This window comes from Rhineura floridana, chromosome 3, assembly GCF_030035675.1.
Source record: "Rhineura floridana isolate rRhiFlo1 chromosome 3, rRhiFlo1.hap2, whole genome shotgun sequence".
NCBI classification, from domain to species: Eukaryota; Metazoa; Chordata; class Lepidosauria; order Squamata; family Rhineuridae; genus Rhineura; species Rhineura floridana.
The window spans coordinates 193,445,620-193,471,191 of NC_084482.1; the positions used below are offsets into that span (position 1 = coordinate 193,445,620).

Sequence of the window (25,572 nt, forward strand, 5' to 3'; positions counted from 1 at the left end):
GCTCTCTCTTGTTAATATCTTTTCACTGCACAGTGAAAGCCTTCCTTTTATGCAAAAGGCATTTGAATCTTAAGTGGTTTTAACTCTGCTGGAAATTGTTTTTAGTGGGCGCTTGCTGTTGTTGTTGCCTTTAATTCTGCTGTTCTTAGATTTGTAGCTTTCTTTTAGGGTTTTTTGGGGGGTATTTTGTATGATATGGTTGATTACCTTTTCTGTTGTTTAAGCCATTTTAGGCCGCAATCCTAACTACGCTTACCTGGGAGTAAGCCCCATTGACTTGCTGCCGGTAGGCATGGTTAGGATTGAGCTATTAGGTTTTGTATGGTTTTTTTTTTTTTTTAGGAAAGGCAGAATAGAAATACTTTTAAACAAATAGCTTATTGCTCATCTTGTTTTTAAAAAAGGATCTGTGTTCTACTGTTGGCATGAAGAGCACATCTGTTAATGAATTAGCAGCAATCCTATGCACACATCCCTGAGAGTAAGTCTGCAATCCAGTATATACCTACCTGGAAGTAAGTCCCATTGAACCCAATGGAGCTTACTTCTGAGTAGACATGTATTGAATTTCACTGTAAGTCCCATTGAATTAAATGGGGCTTATTTCCAAGTATGCATGTATGGGGTTGTGCTGTTAAGCCCTTAAAGTACAGTTATTCAATTAAAGTCACTGCTCACTTAAATGCTACTTTAGAAACTCAGTTGCTATTCTTATGGGAGTGTTGTTATGACTGCTCTTGCTAATAGTATACCCTTTACGTAACTTTAGTGTAAAAGACAATTCTAAATAGTCAGCACAACAATTACAAATAAAAATATGGGTGTCTGCCCCCCCCCCCCGGTCACCTAGGATGATGCAGTTTAGTTATGAACTCTGTTCTGAATAAGAAAAGGTTGCTTGTGAGTTCTGAAGACTTGTTGTTCTCACATCAAGAGTGCACTCTACTAGCGTTTCCTGTGCAATCCTGTGGCAGATGAATTGCAATGGAAGTTACAGCTAATACTTTGGCACAGGAATGAGGAAACCTCTTGCCCTCCAGATGTTGCTGGACCATTCACTCATCTTTGACTATTGGCTATGGTGGCTAGGGCTGATGGCAGTTGGGAGCCCAGCAAGGTCCGGAGGGCCACAGAGTCTCCCCATCCCTGCTCTAGAGGAAGAATTAAAGAAAACTTTGGCTCAGTTCTGATTTGTACAGGAGTGAGTCATTAGGGTTGAATCCATTTTGCTGGAGTCCTTCAGCCCTAGTTCCATTTTAAATATTGACACTGTTTAAAAGTAGTTGCCAACCAGGGTATTGGCATTATCCTCACTGCAGGTGTGGGTAGAAGATCAGTCGGAATCTACTGGGTAAATTGAAGCAAATTGGCAAGGATTTCTGGCCCCTTACTTTTTAGCAATGGCAACAAAACGACACACAACCCCTCCAAATTACACTGTACTGCTGAAATGAAGAGTGGAGTGTTGGTGATAAAAGGATTTGATTTTTGTGTGCAACAACGCTGTGCCCTGTTCAGTTCCGGTAGAACAAATCCCTGGGCTCAGTGTTCACTAATTCTAAACGGCTACAGTTGGTGGATCTCAGGCAAGGATAGGGAAGCTGTGGCCCTCCAAATGTTGCTGGACTACAACTTGGCGTTCCTAGGTGGGGCTGATGCATGTTGAAGTCTAACAACACCTGGAGGGCCACAGGTTTCCCATCTGTAATCACAGGGTGCTAGTAAACAAAGTAGATCCCACACGCCTGAATTCTGCTCACCCGTGACATAGGGGCTGTGGATGGGAGGGATGGTAGCTTGTAAATTGACTAACTCTTGCAAGCAAACAAAACAGGAACATGCTCCAAGGATCAGAGATCTTCATTGTGAGGGCCAGTTTTAAAAGTTGCGACTGTAAATAGGAAAATCAGACACAAGCATACATGCTGTTGTGCTCAGGTTCTGCTTGCAGGCTTCCCATAGGCATCTGATTGGCCACTGTGGGAACAGGATGCTGGACTAGACGGGCTGTTAGTCTAACCAAGCAGTCTCTTATGTTCTTAAGGTGTGATCTGCAAAACAACAAAGTGGCACATAAACCTGTGGCATTGACATTACTGTTAATAGTCAACAAACCCAGCTGGGCACTAGGGCAGCTGTACTCCAGAATATAGGCTGATGGCGGGTGCCGATCTGCCTACCCCCCATCACATGTACAAGGCAAAAGAGGTCTTTGTAGCTAAAAGCTTGGTTGTGGGGATTTGGCGGCGGGAGGGGGTTCAGTTGTAGTTTTCTCCCCACCATGAATTAGGGGCTTAATCTTCTTCATGATTTGAAAAACTGGCCTCTGTCTGTGGTTCGTCACCTTCCACCCCAACCGGGTTGTGCAGATGTGGCCTGGGAGCAGCTGATAGCAAAGATACCGGCCCCACCCTTGGGTGAGTCATCCGCTCCTGCCCTTGAGCCCCTTCTCGCCGTTTGTTGTGTCAAAATCCCCTCAAAACGAACCAGCAAGACCGCTGCAGCTTTTTTCAAACAAAGCTCTTTTATGCGCTTCCTGCCAAGGTCAGAGTTGTTGCAGAGTCGGCAATGCAAGCTCTGGGGTCCATCCTCTCTCCTTCCCCTGTCGCTCCTTAGGCTTCCCTTCTTGCCTTCTAGGACTCCATTCCTCCCTCTGGTCGGTCGCACTCCCCTCGCAAGAACGACTCCTGGAATCGCTGTTGTTCAGCTTCCTGCTGCTGTCTGTCTCCAAACACCCATGAGTCCCTCCCTGCTTTAAGCTTTCACACTGCATACCCCAGCCAAAAATGTGGGTAGAATCCAAGGTGTTGTGGCTGCCAAGCTCTGTCTGCTTTAAACTATGAGGCCTTGTTGGCTTTGCACAGTCCTGACTGGCAGCCATTCCCCACCCCCAAACTTTCTGGAATGCAACAGTACCGTCAAGTACTACTCTCCCTGCCTCGTATAATTTGGAATATCATAGTTTTGAATCTTAGGCTACATCTGCACCTTACATTTAAAGCAGTATCATACCACTTTAAACAGTCATGGCTTCTCCCAAAGAATCCTGGGAGGTTTCTTTGGTTCAGGATGCTGAGAGTTGTGAGGAGACTCCTTTTCCCTTCACAGATCTGCAATTCCCAAAGTGGTCAATCCCTCTTCCCAGGGGACTCTGGGAATTGCAATGCCCTCTTGTACATGTCTACCCAGGTGAAGCTGGCTTTCTCCGAGACAAGCTCCTGTGAGCGGGGGCAACAGGGCTATGCCTTTGGAAAGCGTTATAGCTCAGTGGTCGACCACAAGCTTTGTATGCAGAAGGTCCTAGGTTCAATCTGAAGACCTGGAGCCTCTCCCAGTCATTGTAGATAACACTGATTTGGGTGAAAGGATAGTCTGATTTGCATCAACATCATTATTATCCCTTACCCTTTACCATAATGTCCCAGGTTGGGTTACAGAAATTAAAAGCAGTTTAAAACAAATTTGACGCGTAAGGGGAGCTCCCCATCTTCTTTCCCTTTCCCTTTAGTTGGTAGAGTAAATCAACCTTGTAGTTCTTCAAGAAAACATTAAAATACGCTTTTATTAAAGTTTGGTCCATATGAAGTACACAATTTAAAAATTTTTTAATACCTAGCCAGTAAATAACAGATAATGTTCCCAGGTTGAACCCCAGGCATCTCCTGGTAGGGCTAGGAGAAACTCCTTGCCTGAAACCCTGGCAGCTGCTGCCAGTCAGTGTAGACAGTACTGAGCTAGATGGAGCAATGATCTGACTCTGTATAAAGCAGCTTCCTATGCAAACTGAAGCCTGTGAAAGAAGTCTCTCTCAAAAGGATGGAGCCCCCAAAAGAATCGTGAGCAATTTGAGGCAGTTCCAGTATGTGCTGACCTCACTTGCTGACAGGCAGGATGCATCTGATTTTGAGAAGCTCAGCTTGGGTTTTGTAACAGGCTAGAAGAGTCATGGGAAGTGGCTCTGCCGTTGCTCCTGTAGATCTCCTTGTGCTGTACAAAAGGAGTGCTTTGCCTATTTTCTGTTGCTTCCTCTTTGAGGGCACTACTCAGGAAAGGAAAAGGGTGTCTTGTCTTGTATGTAGAAGCTATGGCAATGAGAGTCTGGGCTGTTCTACGTTCTTAGGAGCAGAAGAGTGTGGTGACTAGTACAGAAGAAAAGATGAGGTGGTTTTTTTAGGGGGGGGAGAATAGGGGTTAGCTAGTACTGGGATAGAAGTGCTGTCCAGTGCAGACTCCATCCTCAACAAGTGGCAATCTTTGGAGCTGCCCATTAGGATGAAATGTACAATGATGTTTAACAACTGACATTATCTACAAACTTCACACAGGAACTCTTCTAAAACTTTCCTTTTGTGGAATTGATACATGCCCATGGAATAATTTGGGGGAGCAGGGAATTGGGAGGTTTTTTAAATTATATGTGTGACTTCTTTATGGAAAATGCAAAAATAAATGGATTGATTAAAAAAAATCCTGCCCTCGCTTTTGACTAGGAATTGGTGTTCGATTGGGTAGGGCGTGTGAAATCTGGGAATCCTTTCTTCTGAAAAAGGAGTGAACTAGAGAGTCAGAATGCAAGAAGAGCCCTGCTAGATCAGGCTATAGGTCCATCTTGGCCAGCATCCTGTTTTTACAGTGGCCAACCAGATGCCTCTGGGAAGCCCGCAAGCAGGACCTGAGCACAATAGCGCTCCGCCCAATTGTGATTCCCAGCAACTGGTATTCAGAAGCATGTTGCCTCCAACAGTGGAGGTACAATATGCCATAGAATGTAGTTAGAGAGGAGATTGGGCGGAGCTGATAATATATATATATATTGCCAGCCAACTTTGCACAGAGTTGAGTAAATACATCATATTGCACTAATAGCATCAGGTTATCTAGGTGTCCAAGGGTCTGGGGGGGGGGGGTTCACCCAAAATGTCAGGACAACTGGAGTTCTGGACTAGGAGAATCTGTCTCTCTGCTTACTTTTCCTTCACTGTCCTTCCAGGCTTTCAAGATGGTGTGAGATCGAGCTCAAACAGCCGGAGCGGCAGCCACGACAGGCGTGAGGACCACACGGACACATCGGACAGCGAGTCGTTCTCTCTGCAGGTCCGCAAGCTGAACCAGCAGCCGCAGGTCCGCAAGCCGGGAGAACATGGCTACGACCCCAACAGGTAACGCAGGGAATTTCGCTGCACTCGATTTGAAGAGTACCTAAGGCATTTGGAGAGGAGTGGAACCTGCCAAATAACCTTAAGATATGTTCTTCATTGGGAACATGTTCTCACCTCTGGTTAAAGAATGCTGTTGACTCCTGTCCCAATTCCTGAGTGAAATTCTTGGTACTGGTGACCACCATTAAAGCCCAACATGGCTTGGGACACGGCTACCTGAAGGGTAATCTATTCCCTTACCACTCTGAGCTGCCTTATACTGAATCAGACCATTGGCCCATCTAGTTCAGTATTGCCTGCACTGGAGTTGAGAGCCTCAGGCCCAGGGTCCAAATGTGGGCCTCCTGCCATCTGTTTGGTCCTTGGGACTCTCTGCAGCCCACTTCCCTCATGGGCTCTGAGTGCATTTGCCTAGTTGAAGTGTGTCCTGATCATGCCCCTTACTTGTCTGGATGGACATAGAGGGATGTGTGAGTGTATGTAGAAACTAGCCCACTCCACAGAGGTCAAAGTTACATTCATTGCTCCACCCACTTTTGCCTCTAGTTCCACCCACCACTGGCATGTGGCCCTCGGCAGATTGTCCAGAAGGGAATGTGGCCCTCGGGCTGAAAAAGTTTCACCACCCCTAGCCTACACTGACTGGCAGTCGCTCTTCAAGGGAAGAGCCTAGAAAAGCTGGGGATTGAATCTGGGTCCTTCTGCCTGTAAAGCAGATGCTCTGCCACTGAGCTACGGCTGTTCAGAGGCCTTTCTCTGGGTGCCCTTGCCATCCAAGGTGAGGCAGGCAGCAGCAAGGGTGGGGAATCTGTGGCCTTCCAGATGCTGCTGGACTCCAACTCCCATCACCCCTAGCCAGTGTGGTTAAGGATCGGAGATGATGGAAGTTCCAGTCCACCAACACCTGGAGGGCTCCAGATTCCCCACTACTGGTTGACATGTCTTTGGCACTTGGCTTGCAGAATTCTGTTCCCAGAGAGGTTTGTCCGGCACCCACTTCCCTGCCCTATGCAAATACCTTTTTATTTCCCCAGGCCTTTAACATTTGGTGAGATTTTAATTACTTTGATGCTGCTATTTTATCCTGCTGTTTTTCATTAACTGTTGTTGTTTTCTTATTTCTTTCTTAAATGTTTGTATACCACATTTTCATAAAAATATAGCAAGGCGGTAAACAACATAAAAACATAATATTACAGTAACATCCATAAAAACTGGTTGGTTAAAAAACCACATTTCAAACACCTGTCTGAACAATACAGTTTTCAAAAGACATCTAAAAGAAGTCAGGGATGACTCCTGCTGGACCTGTACTGGCAGGGAGTTCGAAAGGGAAGGGACTGGCAACTAAAGTTCAGCTGAACTGCAGGTGTATGGGGGATGACCAAAAGTGCCCCCGTAGAAGATCTCTGTGATTGAGGTGGAGCATAAGGTCTAAGGCAGTCCTTCTGGTACATTGGGCCAAAGGTGTTAAAGTGTTTGTGAATTAACACAAGAACCTTGAACTTGTCCCAGTAGCAAATTGGCCAATTATGGTGGGTTTTCTTTTTTTATGATTCTGCTGTTTTGTTGTGAACTTCCCTGGTAATTATTTATTGAAAGGCGGTATAAAATTTTAATAAATGATAACAAAATCTCAGACCTGCCCGTCAAGTCAGATAGGTGTCATGCTGCAAAGATGTCTGGTAGGATATATGTGTTGACAGACTGTGGATCAGAGAGGCCTCCCTGTATTTTTCAGGACGTACAACCACAGAAGATAGACACAGACAGGGATAGTTCTGTCAGGGAGGTTAAAAAGTGGCTGACAGCTTCCTGTTGCCTGTCACTTGTGAGCCTCACAGTCTTTGGCTGATCTGCTGTAATGTCATGGTATACTTAATTCCATGTTACCTAGTCTTTGCTGACTGCAGAGATTAAACAAAAATAGAGTAACCCATCTCATTGTCTGGATAGAAAACTTCTAGATTTGAATGAAAAAGATTTTCCCCTCCCCAGGGCAGAAGTGGGAACTGCCCATTGAAAGTAATGGAGAAATCCAGGAGTTTAGCACTGCTGTGATTGGGCAGCAATGTGTCCAGTCCACCCAGGAACAAACAGTAGCAAAGGTGGGAAAACCCAGCTCTCATTTTATGTGAAATATGTTGTTGTATTGCGGTTTTAACATTTAACTGTCATGTCTGTGCAGTCCATTCAACAGCCCTGCATAGTTCAATGTTAATATTGCTAATTAGAGGTGGGGCTGAGATGGTGATTTCCAGCCAAAAATCCTTCATCCAAAACGCTTCTCGAATTGCAGCAAGGCCAGCCTAGTCATATTGCCTCTTAAGACTCCCCTTGCCCCACACTCTCAGCCAGAATCTAGTGCTTGGTTGCATACACATGCCCTGTGCAGACACAGTGTGCTTTTAAACAATGAAAATTTGTTTTTTTTGCTCAAAGTTAGAGCTAGAGCTGGAACTCCTGTCTTTGCTGCTATACTAAACTCCTGAATTCCTCTGTTTATTTTCCATGGCTAGTTTTCTTCTGTCCTGGGCAGGGTGGGAGGAAGAGATCTAATAAAAAAACCAGAAGTGTGGCCCCAAGTCTAGCCGTTAAGTCTATGCCGCTGACTAGCAGGTGTGGTGCGGTGAAAGGACATATGCTTTGCACGGAGAAAGTCCCAGGTTCAGTCCCTGACATCTCCAGCGAAAAGGATGTCCAGCACTGGGGCATGGAAACATAAAAGCTGAAGAAAAGCCCTGCTGGATCATGCCAAAGGCCCTTCTAGTCCGGCATCCTGCTCTCACAGTAGCCAACCAGACACCTGTGGGAAGCCTGCATACAGGACCTGCGTACAAGCTAATTCCCAGGAATTGGTATTCAGACTGGCATACTGCCTCCAGCCGTGGAGGGAGAAAATAGCCATCATGGTTAGTAGTCATTGATAGTCTTATCCTCCATGAACTTGGCTAATCCGCTTTTAAAGCCATCCAAGATGGTGGCCATCACTACTTCTCATAGGAGCAAATTTCATACTTAAATGTACACTGTGTGAAGGAGTAGTCTCTTTTGACAGCCCTGAATCTTGCAACATATGCTTGATGTCTCCAGGTTATGTGTATTAACTGATTTTAATCTTATATTTTTTTATTGTTGTAACCCACCCCAGATCCTTATGGTGAAGGGTGGGTAAGAAATCATTGTCGTCGTCATCATGGTGTAGTGGAGCAGGAAGAACTGCTGCTACATCAGGTGTAGGGAACCTTTGGCCCGCCAGATGTTGCTGAACTACAATCCCATCATCCTTGCCCATTGGCTATACTTGCTGGGGCTGATGGGAGTTGTAGTTCAGCAATGCCTGGGAGGCTAGAGATTCCCCACGCCTATGCTACTTGCTCACCTTCCTGCCTGCACTCCTAAAAGTGACAGGGTGGTCTAAATTCACAGCTGATAACCTTAATATTTCTGGTTACTCTTAGTTTGACCCTTCTGCCCATTGATAGCTGTATTGTCTATGATCCTTATCCGTGAACTTGGGGAGCTGCTGCCAGTCAGAGGAGACCTTACCGGGCTGCATGCATAACTAATCCAACCTGATGCAAGACAGGCTCTGGTGTAGTTTTTTGCAGCACTTTTACTACAGCCTACTTTGTAACCCTTCTCTCTTTTCCATCTGGCCCTATGAGATAGGCTGAGAGAATGTTCTTCAGACATCTGATGTAATTCCATCTCTGAAGATAAGCAGCTAAGCTTGGCAAGTACAAGGGTGGAGAGAGGCTTGAGAACCCCCTTAGTAATAATAATAATAATAATTTAATTTATGTGTCGCCTATCTGGCCAATGGCCACTCTAGGCGACGTACAAATCAGTTGCAGTAAATGCAGCACAATAAAATACACATAAAATACAATATAACAAGGAAACTATAAATAGGAATGATAACAGTTCAGAGTAATAGGCAGTTAGTCCTGAAAATTAACCCTCCCCGGAAGTCCCAAAGGCCTGTCTGAAAAGCCAGGTCTTCAAGGCTTTGCGGAATACATTCAGGGAAGGGGCATGCCGAAGATCGTACGGGAGGGAGTTCCAGAGAGTGGGGGCCGCCACTGAAAATGCCCTCTCTCTAGTCCCCACCAACCTAGCTGTTTTAGTTGGTGGGACTGAGAGAAGGCCCTGAGTGGCTGATCTTGTCGGGTGGCATAATTGGTGACGCTGGAGGCGCTCCATCAGGTAAACTGGTCCGAAACCGTGTAGGGATTTAAAGGTTAGTACCAACACCTTGAATTGAGCCCGGAAAATAACTGGAAGCCAGTGTAGATCGAATAACACTGGAGTGATGTGTTCCCAGCGGCGACAATTTGTAAGTAGTCGAGCCGCAGCATTTTGTATAAGTTGTAATTTCCGGACCGTTTTCAAGGGTAACCCCACGTAGAGCGCATTGCAGTAGTCTAAACGAGAGGTGACCAGGGCATGTACTACCAGTGGGAGCTGATGAACAGGGAGGTAGGGTTGCAGCCTACGAATGAGGTGTAATTGATACCAGGCTGCCCGGCTCACTGCCGAAATCTGAGCCTCCATGGACAGCCTGGAATCAAGAACAACCCCAAGGCTGCGGACCTGGTCCTTTAGGGGCAATTTTACCCCATTGAACATCAGGTCAACATCTCCCAACCTTCCCTTGTCTCCCACAAGCAGCACCTCAGTCTTATCAGGATTCAACTTCAACCTGTTCCTTCCCATCCATCCACTCACGGATTCCAGGCACTTGGACATGGTCTCCACAGCCGACTCTGGCGAAGATTTAAACGAGAGATAGAGCTGAGTGTCATCCGCATATTGGTGACACTGCAGCCCAAATCTCCTAATGATTGTCCCCAGCGGCTTCATATAGATATTAAATAGCATGGGAGAGAGGATAGAGCCCTGTGGCACACCACAATTGAGAGGCCAATTGCAAGCCCTCCTGAACTAACTGGGGGAAAGGACATATACAAGTGAATGGAAGGGGTCCCTCCTGGCAGGATTGCACCTGAGTTACTCTCCACATTGTCACTATTTTTATGACTATTTTATTATTTCATTTAAGGCAGGGTGGAGAAGTAGATCTGGATGGTGGGCCAGATCCTTACCTCCCCTACCCCATGTGGGCCAAATTTGACAGGTAGGCAGGGCTGCCCACTAGTCAGTCACCTGGCATCACCTTGACTTGCATAGAGGCTTTAGGTACTGCTACTGGCTTTCGTGCAAATAGATGATCACCAGTGCCTCATAAAACAGGGAGAGAATGTCTGGCTGTCGTCCCTTGACCCAGCCGATTAATACGACAAATAATCGCATGCATTTGAATGTCTCATAGCGACTGCTTAACTCACTGCAGTCCTAAACTAAGCAAGGCGTGGCCAGTTCTGGGACTAGGAATTTCAGCCAAGGATGGCTCCTCCCTCATAGCCCCTCTCTGATCTCCCTTGCTCCTTCCCTCTACCTGACAGATACCGGCTGCACTTTGAACGGGAGAGCAGAGAAGAGGTGGAGCGGAGGAAGAAGATTGCCCGGGAGAAGATCTTGGAGCCAGTTCTAGAAGTCGAGGCGGAGGTGGACATAGAAGATATTTATAAGACTGGCTCAGGTGAGTGAAGGGGATCCAGGAAAGGCATTCCTAGAAAGCCTCAGTTGATAGGTGATAATGTTTAAGAGTTCCTCTCTCTTCCTATAACTGCTCCCATCAGTTGTCTGTCAAGCACTACCTCTCCTGCCTTCTGGAGGAAGCAGATCATTTTGCCCTGTTTAAGGTTGGAAACACCATTTGTGCTGAAGAGCTTTAGGTAGTCTAAAAATTGGCCTTTCAGGAAAGACTCTGGGATTTGAGTATGAACATTCCCTTTATTTCTAAACAGTATGTTGACATATAGTATTAATGTAGCTGCATGTGAGTTTGAAACCTCTTTTGGTGCTCTGGGCAACTCTTGTCTAGACTGCTGTAACATTCATGTCTTTAATGGTTTCCCATCTTACCGGGTTGACCATGTCCAATCGGTTCAGTCAGGACCGGCGTAACACAGTAAGCAAGGTAAGCGTGGCAGGAGGATGCAATGCTTGAGGGGTGCCAGAGGCGCCCCTAAGCCTAGAAAGAAAAATTAAAATGCCTGGAAAAATGCTCTTCTCACATGCCCTCCCTCGCTTCTGCCTCTCCGCTCGCAGTCACTCCAGCTCCAGCGCTGCCAGCCACCTCCGGCAGCTCCTGACATCAGCCTTGCCTCCTCTGGGGTCTGCCGAAGCAGATGTGGAGCGGAACGCCAGAGGCGCCTCATCCCAGCCCTAGGAGCGCGTCCCCTCAGCGGCCATCTGCAGCCTTGGGGCGTGCGGGTCTCTCTTGTTTTTCTCACTCGGCAGAGGCTGCTTGCCGGCTGGTTTGCGCTTTGCACGTAGGCAGGAACAGAGGCGACATCAGGAGAGAAGGGATGGGGAAGGTTATGGGGGGGAGGGAAGAGACCTGTACCTTGGGGAGATCAGGGGCAGAGCCTCTTCGCGACAGGCCCCATTTCAAATGACAACACAGTTGGCTCAGAAACACGTGCCTCTCTGAACCTGTGCAGAGACAGTCAGTCAAGCTGCCAGGTTTTGGTGAAGCGTCTGGGTTCCAGCTTTCTTCTGAGGGCCAAACTAGACTGGACCGGGGTGATCAATCGCTTTGTCTCTGGTTCAAAGCAGCTGTTTGAGCCGGGGTTGGGATTTGGATGAGGGTCGCAGCACCGGGGAAGGATCTGCCAACCCTTTCTCTCTCCGTGGTGAGACAGCATTTGGAATGCTGTGTATGGTTCTGGTCACCTTACATCAAAAAGGACATTATTGAGTTGGAAAAGGTTCAGATAAGGGCAACCAAAAAGATCAAGGGGATGGAGGGACTCCCCTATGAGGAAAGGTTGCAGCATTGGGGGCTTTTTAGTTCAAAGAAAAGGTCAGTAAGAGGTGACATGATAGACGTGTATAAAATTATGCATGGCATAGAGAAGGGGAAGTTTTTCTGCCTCTCTCATAAAACTAGAACTTGTGGACACCCAAAGAAGCTGAATGTTAGAAGACTCAGGACCAGTAGTGTAGTGGCATATTCAGAGGTGTGGGATCTCTTCATGTTAGTCACAACCATGCTCCTCCTCCCCTTCTTTTGCTGCTGGGTTGAGAATGACATCCTTGTTAACACCTTCTCCCACAACAACAGAAGTCCCTAGGAGTCAATAAGCAAGAAAGAGTGTTAGCTACTGAGAAGAGTGTTCGCAGTGGCTGACTTACCTCCTTTCACTCTGATTGGCTCCAATCAGCAGTAAAGGGCAAGGAAGCATGTTAGAAGACTCTTCTCACTGGCTAACACATTCCCCTTTCATGTTGATTGGCTCGTAGGATGCTGGAGATACTGGGAGCCTGCTTCCCCAAAAGTAAGGGGTCTAAGACTCCCTGAGACCCTGGACAACTACACTTCTGGTTAGGACAGAAAAAAGAAAGTATTTCTACACACAGAGCATAGTTAAACTATGGCATTTGCTCCCACAGGAGGCAGTGATGGCCACCAACTTGGATGGCTTTAAAAGAGGATTAGACAAATACATGGAGGATAAGGCTACTTATGGCTACTAGCCATGGTGGCTATGTTCTGCCTCCATGGCCAGAGGCAGTATGCTTCTGAATAGAGTTGCTGGAAATAGCAGGAGGGGAGAGTGTTGTTGAACTCAGGTCCTGCTTGTGGGCTTCCTATGGGTATCTGGTTGGCCACTGTGAAAACAGGATGCTGGACTAGATGGGCCACTGGCCTGATCCAACAGGGCTCAGTTCTTATGTTCTCTCTATGTGTGGCTTTGCTGACTTAAATTGCTCCCACCCACCTGAAGCTACTACAAGCAGCAGAAGGCAGATGGTGTGTGTGGTAGACAAGTACCTGTAGTTTATTTGCCTCCCCGCCCCCATTAATAGGTTTAACAGAAAACCTGTCAACATAACCATCATCCACGTCTATGCTCCAACAGCATAACACAGAAGAAGAGGAATTGGAGAGATTTTACGCAGAAGTACAGGAAGAAATTGATCACACACCAAAACAAGATGTGCTGATAATCATGGGGGACTGGAATGCAAAAATAGGGAACAGAGAAGAACTAGGAATTGTGGGGAAATGGGGCTTAGGAGATAAAAATGAGGCAGGAGAAATACTTATTGAGTTCTATGAAGCCAATAATTTGTTTCTTGCAAACACCTTTTTGATCAACCAAACAGAAGACCGTACATGTGGACAACACCAAATGGTCAATATGGGAATCAAATTGATTATATAATTGGGAGCAGAAGATGGAGAAGTTCCATACTTTCTGCAAAAACAAGACCAGGAGCAGACTGCAGTACAGATCATGAACTGGTCATATCAAACATCAGAGTAAAGCTAAAGAAAAAGAACAAAGCAATCATAATGCCAAAATACAATTTAAATAACATCCCAGAAGAATATAACAATCAAATAAAGAACAGATTTGAGGCTTTAAACTTAGTTAACAGAGAACCAGAAGAACTATGGAGTGAAGTCAGAGACATTATCAGGGAAGAATGCAAAAAGACAATACCTCTCGTTAAAAAGAGAGAAAGACCTCAATGGATGACTGAAGAAACTCTTAAAATGGTTAAAGAGAGAAGGAAGGGAAAAGCAAAAGGAGATAGAAACATGGTTAGAACCCTAAATGCAACAATACAGCGACTAGTACATAGGGACAAAGAGAACTATTACAATAGTTACTGTATAGAAATAGAAGAGGACAACAAAAAGGGAAGAACAAGAGCCCTATTCCAAAAGATTCAGAAATGAAAGGGAAATTTAAACCAAGAGTAGGGATGTTGAACAATCAACAGGGGAACACACTGACTGACCGAGATGAAATAAAAGGAAGATGGAAGCAATACACTGAAGAATTCTGTAAAAGAGATGCCAGGATGACAGATTCATTCATGGAGGAACCATATGATGAAGAACCAGAAATTTTAGAATGTGAGGTGAAAGCTGCTCTTAAAATACTTGGAAGAACCAAATCACCAGGAACAGATGGCATACCAATAGAGTTGCTACAAGCTACTGAGACTGAATCTGTCCAAATTTTGACAAAAAATTGTCAACAAATATAGAAAACTAAACAATGGCCCACAGACTGGAAGCACTCAATATACATCCCAATTCCAAAGAAAAGGGATCCCAGGGAATGCAGTAATTATTGAAGTATTGCCTTAATAGCCCATGCAAGTAAAGTAATGCTCCAGATTCTACAACAAATGCTCTTACCATATACGGAGCGAGAAATGCCAGATGTCCAAGCTGGATTCAGAATGGGAAGAGGTACCAGAGATCATATTGCAAACATACATAGGAAAATGGAACGGACCAAAGAATTTCAGAAGAAAGTCACCCTGTGCTTTGTAGATTACAGCAAAGCCTTTGACTGTGTAGATCGCAAAAAACTATGGAATGCTTTAAAAGAAATGGGGGTGCCACAGCATCTGATTGTCCTGATGCACAACCTATACTCTGGACAAGAGGCTACTGTAAGGACAGAATATGGAGAAACCGATTGGTTCCCAATAGGAAAGGATGTGAAAATGATGTGTGTTCCCAATTAAACATTACTGTAGTAATTCATAAGTTCGCCAATGAATGAAATTCATAAGTTTGCAAACATGAAAGCATGTAAGGCTAAATTCGTGTAACTATGTATCTTTTTGCTAAATAAAGGCAATACAAAAACATCATTTTCTTTTTACTTTATTTTCTTTTCACACAAAACATGTTCCTACTCCTTAATGATTTTCTTATTTGTCCGTATTTCCCTTGTTACATTTTTTATAACATTTAAATTGAAAAATGAACCCAAAAAAATTATAAAAGGTACAGGCGCCGATTTATAATTTACAGGGGGGTGCCGAACATGCCACACCGGCCCTGGGTTCAGTAGGCCTTTGTTGAACTCAAGTTTCATACTCCTGTCACCCTTCTCTTTAAGATCATGGCCTGGCTTTCTGAAAGATGTTGCATTGCCCTGATTCTTCAAATGATAGCCAGGGAGAGAAGGAGCATCAATGGGGAGAGGGTTAGAGCGATCAGGGGGACTCCTTGATGCAAAATATTACTATTGCCTTAAGATTTCTCTCTTACTTCCTTCAAGGCATTGGCTGTTATTTCCCAACTGATCCTTACTTTTCTCTTGCTCTCAGTGCTGGATATCCCTAAACGCCCGCCCTGGAATTATCAGATGACCAAGGAGCAGCTCTTGACCCGAGAGGAGAAGTGTTTCCGGGAATATCTTGAGAATATCTATCGTACGTTCCCACCAAGCCAACTGAGTTACTTTGAGCACAATCTGGAGGTGAGTCCTTAAAAGTCTTAAGACACAACTTGGGTTTCAGGCTCAATGGGTGGCTCCATGAGAGCTGTATGGTGATCTTTTCACTGAGGTGTGGGGAACCTTTGGCCCTCTGGATGTTTCTGAACTACAACTCCCATCAGCCCTAGCAAGCATGGCCAATAGGCCAGGAATGATGAGAATTGTTAAGTCAGCAACATCTGTGGGGCGAAAGGTTCCCCATATGTTTTAACCTGTCTGTGTTCTGACCCACATTCTTGCAGCTAGAGTAAACTAAGCATGTAACTGGTTGCCTTCTATAATTAACTGATTTTATGACTCAACCAAGGTCCTTTGCTTCCAGTTCTTCAACAAACTATTCAGTGCTAGTTAACTCCTCTTCTGTTTCCATGGAGATCCACTTCACATATTATGCAGCTTCTTACAAAAGAAATGCTCTTGTGTAGAAAATAGCATGAAAATCATGTGGCAATTTCACATGTGTGTATTTCACTGGGTATACAGCATTGTAAAGACACAACTGACTGCATTTCCCTGAGATTTGTGACATCAGTGAGACACCCTTCTGCTATTTTCACACATGACAGTCCACATGTGAGTTTCTTGCTAACTCCCTATACTCTTCCATTTTGGAGGGGGGAGACACAGTATGAAGATGACATTGATTGTTGGTTCTACTCCAAAGAAATGCCAATTAAACCCATCTTGGGAGTTGAGATTGATAGGATACCAGGCTTGATTCCAATTTGATTTCAAACATACACAGCCTTAATGGGTACTAAATCTGATTAGCCTTATTGGCTGGCTGGCCCAGACTGGAGGGACTGGGGTGAGCAATATTACACAGGCCCCATCTGCACTTATACATTTAAAGCAGTATTATCACTTTAAACAGACATAGCTTCTCCCAAAGGATCCTGGGAATTATAGTTCATTAAGGGTGGTGAGAATTGTTAGGAGACTGCTTATTCCCCTCACAGGGTTATGATTCCCAGGGTGGTTTAATATTCAATCACTCTTTCCAGGGACCTCTGAGAATTGTAGGCTTATGAGCAGGGCTGGCGTAACACGGTAAGCAAGGTATGCATGGCAGGAGGGCGCAACGCTTGAGGGGTGCTGGAGGCGCTTCCAGTCCGGCACGTCGCTCTCCTCCTTGGCGAGGCCACGGGGAGCGATCAGTTCCCCTCCTTGGCTCAGCCGGGGAGCAAAACCTGAGACAGTTTGGCCGGGGGCGAGGAGGTGGGCTTGGCTCGGGCTTCGTTTTGGCCGTCGTCCCTGCGGAAAGACAGGAGCGCCGCTGCACTGAGTGAGTCAGGCGGCTCCTGTGGCTGCCGACGGAGCAGCCCTCTCTGTTGCAGTGAGCAGCAGCGGGCGCCTCTCCGCCGGCTCCCGTCCACGCTGTCGAACCGGCTTTTCCTCTGCCATGGACTTCCTAACAGGTCCAAGAGCCACAAGGTGAGCCTTCCTCTCCTTCCCTGATTGCCAAGCCCAGCGATGCCTCCGGTGCCCCTCAAGCATTGTGCCCTCCTGCCATGCTTACCGTGTTACACCGGCCCTGAGACTTGCCTTGTGGCTCTTGGGCCTGTTAGGCTGCCACAGCCCGTTGCAGGAACTGAGCAGGTGAGAGTGTCACTTTCCCGTCATGAAACAGAGCACTCTTAGTGACCTTCTGCATGGCCGGCTCTGCCAGGCCCGAGATAAACATCGGTCATCTTGGGGTGACTTGGAGCTACCAAAGCTGCTGCCAGCGAGGCTCAGCGTCGCTTGCAAGCCCCCCTGGCCCGGCGGGTCTCCAGGGTTTGTTAACAGCAGGTGACACAGCCCCTCAGCAAGGTGAAAAGTTCAATGAGGGTGGTCAGTTCGCTGGGCTGGGCTTGTCTCGGTCCTTCTCCCAAACCAAAACACCTGCCATGCCGTGTCTAAACACAGGCGGCAATCCTAGGCACGCTTAAGAGCGAGTGGCACCACTGAACCCGGAGGAAGCCTCCACAGATAGGATCGGGCTGCCAATCCCTTTGAACTCAGTAGGACATCTTTCTGAGTAAACATACATAGGCTTGGACTGTAAATCCCTTAGGATTTACTTCTGACTGAGCAGGCATAGGTCTGGGTTGCAAATCCCTTTGGACTCAACTGGACTTGCTTCTAGGTAAGCATTCATAGGGTCGGGTTATAAGTCCCATTGAAAAGAAACAAGATTGTTTTGATAGACGTGGGTTAAGTTCCATTGGGGTCAATGGATCTGCCCTCAAAAGGCTTCTCGTTTCCCTTTTGACAGAGCACAAATGGGATGAACTGGATGGATATGGTTGGAAGTTCAGCTTGATTTCAGGATTATTATTCATTCATTCATTCATTTACTCCACTCTCCTTTGCTGTCTCCAGACCTTCTTCTCAAGATATCAACTTGCTATTATATATTTTTCTTCCCCTTCCAAGCCACCGTTCCAGTAAAATCCCAGTCCACACACACACACTCGCCAACCTAATCGCAGATGGCATAGTTGCAATGCCATTTGTTCATCTTGATCCCTTGGGACCAGCCCAGCGTACAGTGCGGGAGATGAGCCTGGTATGGTTTAAACCATTCGTGCAACTATGTATCTTTTTGCTAAATAAAGACAATACAAAAAGGTTGTTTTCTTTTTACTTTATTTGTTTTACTATTCACACAAAACATTTTCCTACTCCATAATGATTTTATTTGGCCTTATTTGCCTTGTTACATTTTTTATAACATTTGAATTGAAAAATGAACAAAATTTTTTTATAAAAGGTAAGGGCGCCGATTTATAATTTGCAGGGGGGCGCCCAACACGCCAGCACCGGTCCTGCCTATGAGGGGAATACGATAAGGCTTCATGGAGGGTAAGGCTCTCAGTGGCTACTAGCCATGAAGTCTTATGCTCTGCCTCCATTGTTGGAAGCAGTATGTTTCCTAACACCAGTTGCTGGAAACCACAGGAGGAGAGAGTGCTCTTGCACTCAGGTCCTGCTTGTGGGTTTTCCATGGGCAACTGGTTGGTTGCTGTGAGAACAGGATGCTGCACCAGATGGGCCATTGGCCTGATCCAGCAGGTTGCCCTTTTGTAGATAGGTAGGGGTCTCCTAACAACTCACAGCAAACCTTAAACTACAGTTCCCAGGATTTTTGGGGAGAGGTCAGGACTGTTTAAAGTGGTATAACAGTGCTTTAAGTGCTTTACCCTGGCCTGTAACACCTGAGGGGTATATTTTTAGGACCCACCCTATTTTGTGATTTTAGGTTGTTTTTAATGCTGTATTTTAAAATTGTTGTAACCTGCCCTGGGACCTTTGGGCAAAGGATGGGTAATAAATGTTATTAACAATGTTGTTGTTGTTGTTGATAATAATAATAATTGTATGGGGCAGATGTGGCCACAGGCCTTTTCTGATCTTCTGGTTTCTTTTGCAGACATGGAGGCAGCTGTGGCGTGTACTGGAGATGTCTGACATTGTGTTGCTCATTACAGACATCCGGCACCCAGTAAGGACACTTGACTGTGTGATAACTGGCTGCTCATTCTCTCCAAACCTTTAATTTGGTTTATCAGATCCATGGGGCACAGTCCCCCACATATTTTTCTAAGTGCCCCAAGCATTTCTCTGTGGGTAATGAATTTGAGGGAAACTGAATTGGGAGGAGGGGGTAATGTGGGTTACTCAGCAGGATATTAATTTGGGGAAGTAAATTAATTTAAGATGACTATCTCGACATGATTTGCGGGTAAAGAATGGGGTAAAACAGAAGGCGTATTGAATTTATTTGGAAGGTAAATTAATTTAAGAGAACCTAATTTGGGGTGGGATGCAGTTTTCCTGGGATAATCTGGATGGAGAAATCAGTTGCATTTAAAACCACCAACCAGAAAAGGAAGGAAGGAAGGAACAAAGCAACTACCTACCTACTGCCCTGGGAACCTTTGGGTTAAAGGATAGTTCATAAATCTAACAATACATGCTCCATTTCACAGAGGTGTGCACTTAAATTGGCAACCATAGCAAAAAGACCCATATAGCCAGCCACAAAAAGAGGACTTTTGTATTTTAAGCAGAGATGAGTTTGCTGCTTGCCCACATCAAGTCTCCCACTGAACAGCTACATGGTTGAAGGGGAAGACCTGTGTCTGTGAAATACAAGGTGGGCAGGCTCCAAGGAGCTACGACTGGCCCTGGCACATGGCCACAGCCAGCCTCCATAGGTTACATATAATTTATTTGTTATTTTATTATTAAATTTATATCTCACCTTTCCTCCAAGTGTTCATCATTATGGTGTCCACCAGTAAACTGGCAGGGGACAAGGACCATAGAAAGCTGCCTTATGCCAAGTAAGACTTTTTGGTCCATCTAGTTCAGTATTGACTACACTGGCTGGCAGCAGTTCTCCAGGGTTTCAGAAGGGAGTCGTTTCCCAGTCCTACCTGGAGATGCCAGGGATCGAACCTGGGACCTTCTGCTTGTAAGGCAGATGACCTCTACCACTGAGCTATGGCCCTTCCATATGGAGTGCAAACTTGCCTTCTGTGTGAATCTAAAACGGTGCAAAGGCAGCCAGCTGATTGTGTAAAGCAAGGGTGGGAAACCTTTCCCTCCTGGGGAGGCTTTGAGGGACCACATGCCAGGAGTGAGCAGGGCCAGAATTGCCTCTTACCCTTTCACGCACACACCGCACACACCCGCACACACATCCATCTCCACTCGCCATCCATCCATTCATTCATTCATAAAGCCATCCCCACTTGCCACTTCATTCTAATCACATCAACATCATCAAGAAGATTGAAGCAAGGAATCCATGTTCTCAGTCCGCCTCATTAGGGATCACTCATGTAATTCGGCTCTCCTCTTCCTTTCCCAACCCTTCCTGCCCAGGTCATCAACTTTTCCCCATCCCTCTATGACTTTGTGACGAAGGAGATGAAGAAAAACCTCATCCTGGTACTGAACAAGATTGACCTGGCACCTCCATCCCTGGTGGTGGCCTGGAAGCACTACTTCAAGAGTCAGTTCCCCGAGATCCACGTGATCTGCTTCACCTCCTACCCGCAACAAGACCAAGATCCCAGCACAGGTATTTTTTTCCAAAGCCTCATAATGCAACATGACCACCAGGGGGAGCCATGTTCCAGCATAGTGCTGCTTTGGCTGAGTGTTGCAGGCCTCTCTCCTTACACGATGGGATAAAAGAAACCTGAACTCATTTATTTTGTTTCATGTTTGCAGGCGAGAAATTCAAGGCTGAAGTGTGTTGAAAAAGTTCTTATTTTTGATCTTGCCAGTAGTTAAGAATGTTGTTGTTGTTGTTACCTGCCCTTCACCCTAAGATGTGAGGATGGGTTACAACAGTTTATAATAAACATTAAAAACAATTTTAAACAACTTACAATTACAAAAAAGGGTAGATCCTAAAAATATATGTCTCAAATGTCAAAGGCCAGGGTAAAGGCAGTCCCAGGCTATGGTCTGAAGGCACATGAGGCCACCATTTTGCTGATGCTAAGTAAGTCTAGATCTGGTTAGGATGGGAGACCACTTGGGAACCACATGTATGCCACCTTGGGTTCTATGATGAATGAAAGGCAGGGTATAAATTTAATAAGTAAATAAAGAGGCACATTTTCAGCATTTGCCCAAAACTGCAATGACATTGCCAGACACACCTCTGTGGAGAGGGAGTTCCTCAGCTTAGGGGCTGCCACCGAGAATGCCCTCTCCCGGACCACTACCACTTCCAAGCTTCTGAGGGCAGTGGAACTGCCAGCAGGGCCCTCTTTGCTGATCTGAACAGCCAAGAGGATCAGTAGGGAAGGAGGCAGCCTTTCAGATGTTTGGGGCCTCAGTCGTTCGTCAGAAGAGCCCTGATGGCACAGACCAAAGGCCCATCTAGTTCATCATCCTGTTCTCACAGTGGCCAACTAGGTACTTACAGGAAGCCTACAAGCAGGGCCTGAATGCACCAGGGCTCTCCCCACTTGCGATTCCCAGCAGTTGCCAAAAAGTCAACATGTAAGCACCCCCATCTGTGAACTTTCCTGCACTGCACTTTGTAGCGAAAGCCAAAGATGCTGGTTTGGTTTAGTGCCTCCCTTTTTCTAATTCATTAGACTCTGCTACCCTTTAGGAAGATGTGTCCTGGCACACACCCCTTACTTTCCCCACTATGCCCCCCCATTCCTCCTGAAGCTGATGACAGATCCCAGAAATCTTGGCTGCTGTTCCTAAAACTCCTGGATTTTCTCTCCTGTCAGTGTTTAAGAAACGCCGGAAGCGCCGGAAGGGATGGAGCACAGCCATGGGGCCCAATCAGCTGCTGAGGGCCTGTGAGAGCATCACGGCTGGAAAAGGTGAGGTTGTGTGTCTTGCTCTGAGCTCTTGGCTACGCCTGCAGATTTTGTTTAACTCCAGGGCTAAAATTGGAGGGCAGCACCTTTTTTGTTCTTTAAACAAGAAAAGCAACCAGAACTCAATTTTGCTTATAAGCCACATTCTCTTACCTTATTCTCTGGCCTCTTTAGCCCAGTTGAAAGGAAGCTCAGAGATATGGGAGAGGCACTCTGTGGCTCAGTTTGCACATAATGCTGAACTAAGTCGTGGCTTAGTGTGAAGTAGCAGGCTCCCAGAGGAGAGATTGCAACCAGTTTGTTCTTTCTCCAATTCTCCTGCTGCTGTGAGCTAAGCCACAGTTTGGTGTGTCATCCAAACCCAGGCTCATGGTTTGTCTGTTCCAGACCAACCACAAGCTGTAAACCAAGAACAAATCTTGGTTACAAAACCCTAACTTAGCTTACGAAAACATGGCAGCAGCAGGACTGGAGGAGGAGCAAAGTGGTTGTGATCTTATCTCTGGGAGTCAGCACGCTCATGCCTTCACACTAACCCATGCGTTGTTTAGTGTTCCATGTGAATCATCTCTGTATGTGTTCTGAAGTTCTCTCCAGCTAATCTATGCGTTCAGAGTAAAATAGTTCCAACTAAGGTCTGATATGGTATTTGTGCAGCCCAGTTTTCCTTCCTGTTTAATCAGAAGTAGGCCCTATGTAATTTAACCTGGACTTATTCCCAAAGTAAGAGTGCCTAGATTCTGAAACTGGTTCTGGGGCCTGACTATTGGGAGCCATTTTTATAGTCTCTGGTTTTTATTGGCATCACTTTTCTTTTTCCCCAGTGGACTTGAGCAGCTGGAAGGAGAAAATTGAGCGGGACGCAGCTAGTGCCCGCCTGCCACTTGAAGACTCCGAGGAGGAGGAAGATGATGATGAAGGTGCAGCAGTACTAGTAGAGCACCAAACCGATGTGGCGATGGAGGTTGGGGGCTTCTCCCGGGAACTCTATAAGGATGGGATCCTGACAGTAGGCTGTGTAGGTGAGTGCGCCCTCTGGTGGTGGGCAGAGCCAGCCATCAAGAAATTGGAGTGGGGCTGGGGCGCTTATAACAATACTTCCTTGAGTAAGTAAGCCTTATTAAATGGCTGCCTAGTTGCTCTAGAACATGAGTGAGGAGGAACCTTTGGCCCTACAGGTTTGCTGAACTGCAGTTCCCATCAACCCCAGCAAGCGAGGCCAAGGATGAGGGGAACTGCAGTTCAGCTACATCTGGAGGGCCAAAGGTTCCCCACTCCTGCTCTAGAAGCACACAGACCAGGTCATGGCCAAATTTCCAGACCCTTCTCAGGACAGAAGAGCAAAATGGTTGTATGCAAGTAACTAAGAGTGCAACCCTATACGTGTCTACTCAGAAGTAAGTCCCACTAGGAATGTATGCATTGGATTGCAGCCTAAGTGATCCAGAGTGGTGTAAGCGGTTAGGGTATTGGGCTGCTACTGGGGAGAACCAAATTATCACACAGCCAGGAAATCCAGGGGTTAAACTGGTCCTCCAGTTGCTTTCTCTGAGCCTAACCTACTTTGAAGGGTTGTTAAGGGGATAAAAGTGGGGGTGGGGGTTAAGAACACCGTATACACCATCCTGAACTTGGAGAAAGGTCAGGATAAAAATGTAGTTAATAATGGTTAAGCAGTCAGAGAACAAAATAGCATAAGAATGTAAGAGCCCTGCTGGATCAGAGCAAAGGCCCATCTAGTCCCTAGGAAGCTGCCTTCTTACTGATTCAGACCGTTGGTTCATCTAGCATAGTGTTGTCTGCACTGACTGGCAGTGGCTGTCCAGGGTTTCAGGTAGCTGTACCTGGAGATGCCGGGGATTGAACCTGGGACCTTCTGCATGTAATGTAGATGCTCTGCCAGTGCACTGTGGCCCTTCCAGTCATTCAAGGGAGCAGGAGCTGAAGGGGGTAAAGTTGGAGGAGTGGAGCTGACGGGCGGGATTATAAGGGAAACCTAAGGGCTGAGAATTAAGATGAGGCAAGGTGGTGGGTAGCTTTTAAAGCAGCCTTGTACATAAGCCTACAAAAGTTACTTCCCCTGCAGAAAATAAGTACATAAATAAATAAATACTAGCCTGCTGGGGGCTGGCAGAGGAGACATGGGGAGCTTCACCCCTCCTCTGCTACCAGCCCACTCACTCACCTGTAGCCCTAGACAGCTTCTGTTGTTCCTGTGACTTCACCCGTCCTCTCTTGGTGTTCCTTACATTCTGTGTGGAACTGCCTTCCTGAATGTGTGCGTGATGCCGTTATCCGTCCTTCCATCCCATCCCTCCCCTAAACCCTTCAGTTCTGGGCGGCCTTCGGTTTGTGCTCTTGATCCCCATTCGCCACTGAAAGGGCATTTGCCCCCCTCCCTCCCTTCTCTCTTTGTTTCCCCACTTGATTGTTTTAGATTTTAAGTTCTGTGAGGCACTGTACACAACAAAGGCACAGCATAAATAACTACAGCAACATAGAGCTGGCAGGGAGGGGGTGCGACCACGTGGGGCATCTAATCCAATCTGATGCAAGAAATCCAGAGCGAAAGCATCCCCAACACAAAAGTGTCCAGCCTTGGCAATGGCTTGGGTAGGCAGTAGAACCAGGAAAGAAAGTGTGTGTGTGTGAACCGCAAGATGCTGTAAGCGGTATATTGGGAGAGATGGGAGGCCTGCTGGGCGGACATGCCTTTCCCGAGGGTGGCTGTGATTGACGGGACCTTAGAACTCTTGTCTGAAGTCTGACTCTTCCCCTGGCACTCTGCTCTTCCTCCCCACAGGTTTTCCCAACGTGGGCAAGTCCTCGCTCATAAACGGGCTGGTGGGCCACAAGGTGGTGAGCGTCTCCCGCACTCCAGGCCACACCAAGTACTTCCAGACCTACTTCCTGACCCCCACAGTCAAACTGTGCGACTGCCCTGGGCTCATCTTCCCTTCCCTGGTTGACAGAAAGCAGCAGGTGAAAGTGGGGTGGGGAGGAAGATGGGCATCCTGTGAGGAGTTGCGTGCCGGGAGCCAGGATTTTGGGAAGGGGAGAATGAGACTGGGCTAGGCAGGAGACGATACTCATGGTTTTCTTCAGCAGTGGGAGTAGAACTTGAGGTCTAGGTGGGTATAATTGTGAACTATGCACTTTCACCCTGCAATTCTGTACGCACTTAACTGAGAGTAAGGTCCTTTGAATTCTTTCTCCTCAGTAGACATGCATAGGGTTGACCACAGGAAGCTGCCTTATAGTAAGTCAAGCCATTAGTTCATCTAGCTCAGTACTGTCTACTCTGACTAGCAGCAGCTCTCTAGGTTTTTAGACAATCTGGAGTTGCCTGGACTGAACCTGACATCTTGTGCGTGCAAAGCCTGTGTTCTTCTTCTGAGCTACAGTCCCTTCTCACTTTAAGAATCCTAGTAGGGCCATGTTGGATCAGACATAGAGATGTGAAGGCCTGGGGGGAATAAAGGGAAAAAAATGGGGGGTGGGGAATGGTTTTACCATGTGTTGTGTTCCCCCCCCCCAATTATTCAGGAAAAAACAAAACAAAAAAAGGCATTGGGGCAAAAAGGGGTTTTCCATTTTTTCCCCAGGCCTTCATATCTCTAGTCCGGTATCCTCTTTGTAGTGGTCAACCAGATGCCTACGGAAAGCCCACAAGCAGACCTGAGC

General features: G+C 46.5%; 1 protein-coding gene and 1 non-coding gene across 4 annotated transcripts in view; one reads left to right on the plus strand and one right to left on the minus strand.

Moving 5' to 3' along the window:
- Window positions 1-25,572, plus strand: part of GNL1 (G protein nucleolar 1 (putative)) — a 35,532-nt gene that overhangs the window by 6,767 nt on the left and 3,193 nt on the right. For all 3 annotated transcript variants that reach the window (XM_061619165.1, XM_061619166.1, XM_061619167.1), the window contains exons 2-9: window positions 4,991-5,159; window positions 10,628-10,764; window positions 15,375-15,526; window positions 18,960-19,031; window positions 20,420-20,618; window positions 21,796-21,891; window positions 22,713-22,910; window positions 24,692-24,870. In XM_061619165.1, coding sequence (XP_061475149.1) covers window positions 4,991-5,159; window positions 10,628-10,764; window positions 15,375-15,526; window positions 18,960-19,031; window positions 20,420-20,618; window positions 21,796-21,891; window positions 22,713-22,910; window positions 24,692-24,870 — 1,202 coding nt within the window. The remainder of the gene's footprint in view (window positions 1-4,990; window positions 5,160-10,627; window positions 10,765-15,374; window positions 15,527-18,959; window positions 19,032-20,419; window positions 20,619-21,795; window positions 21,892-22,712; window positions 22,911-24,691; window positions 24,871-25,572) is intronic.
- On the minus strand, window positions 19,970-20,042 carry TRNAV-UAC (transfer RNA valine (anticodon UAC)). The gene has a single exon. It is a non-coding gene; the product is annotated as a tRNA-Val (tRNA).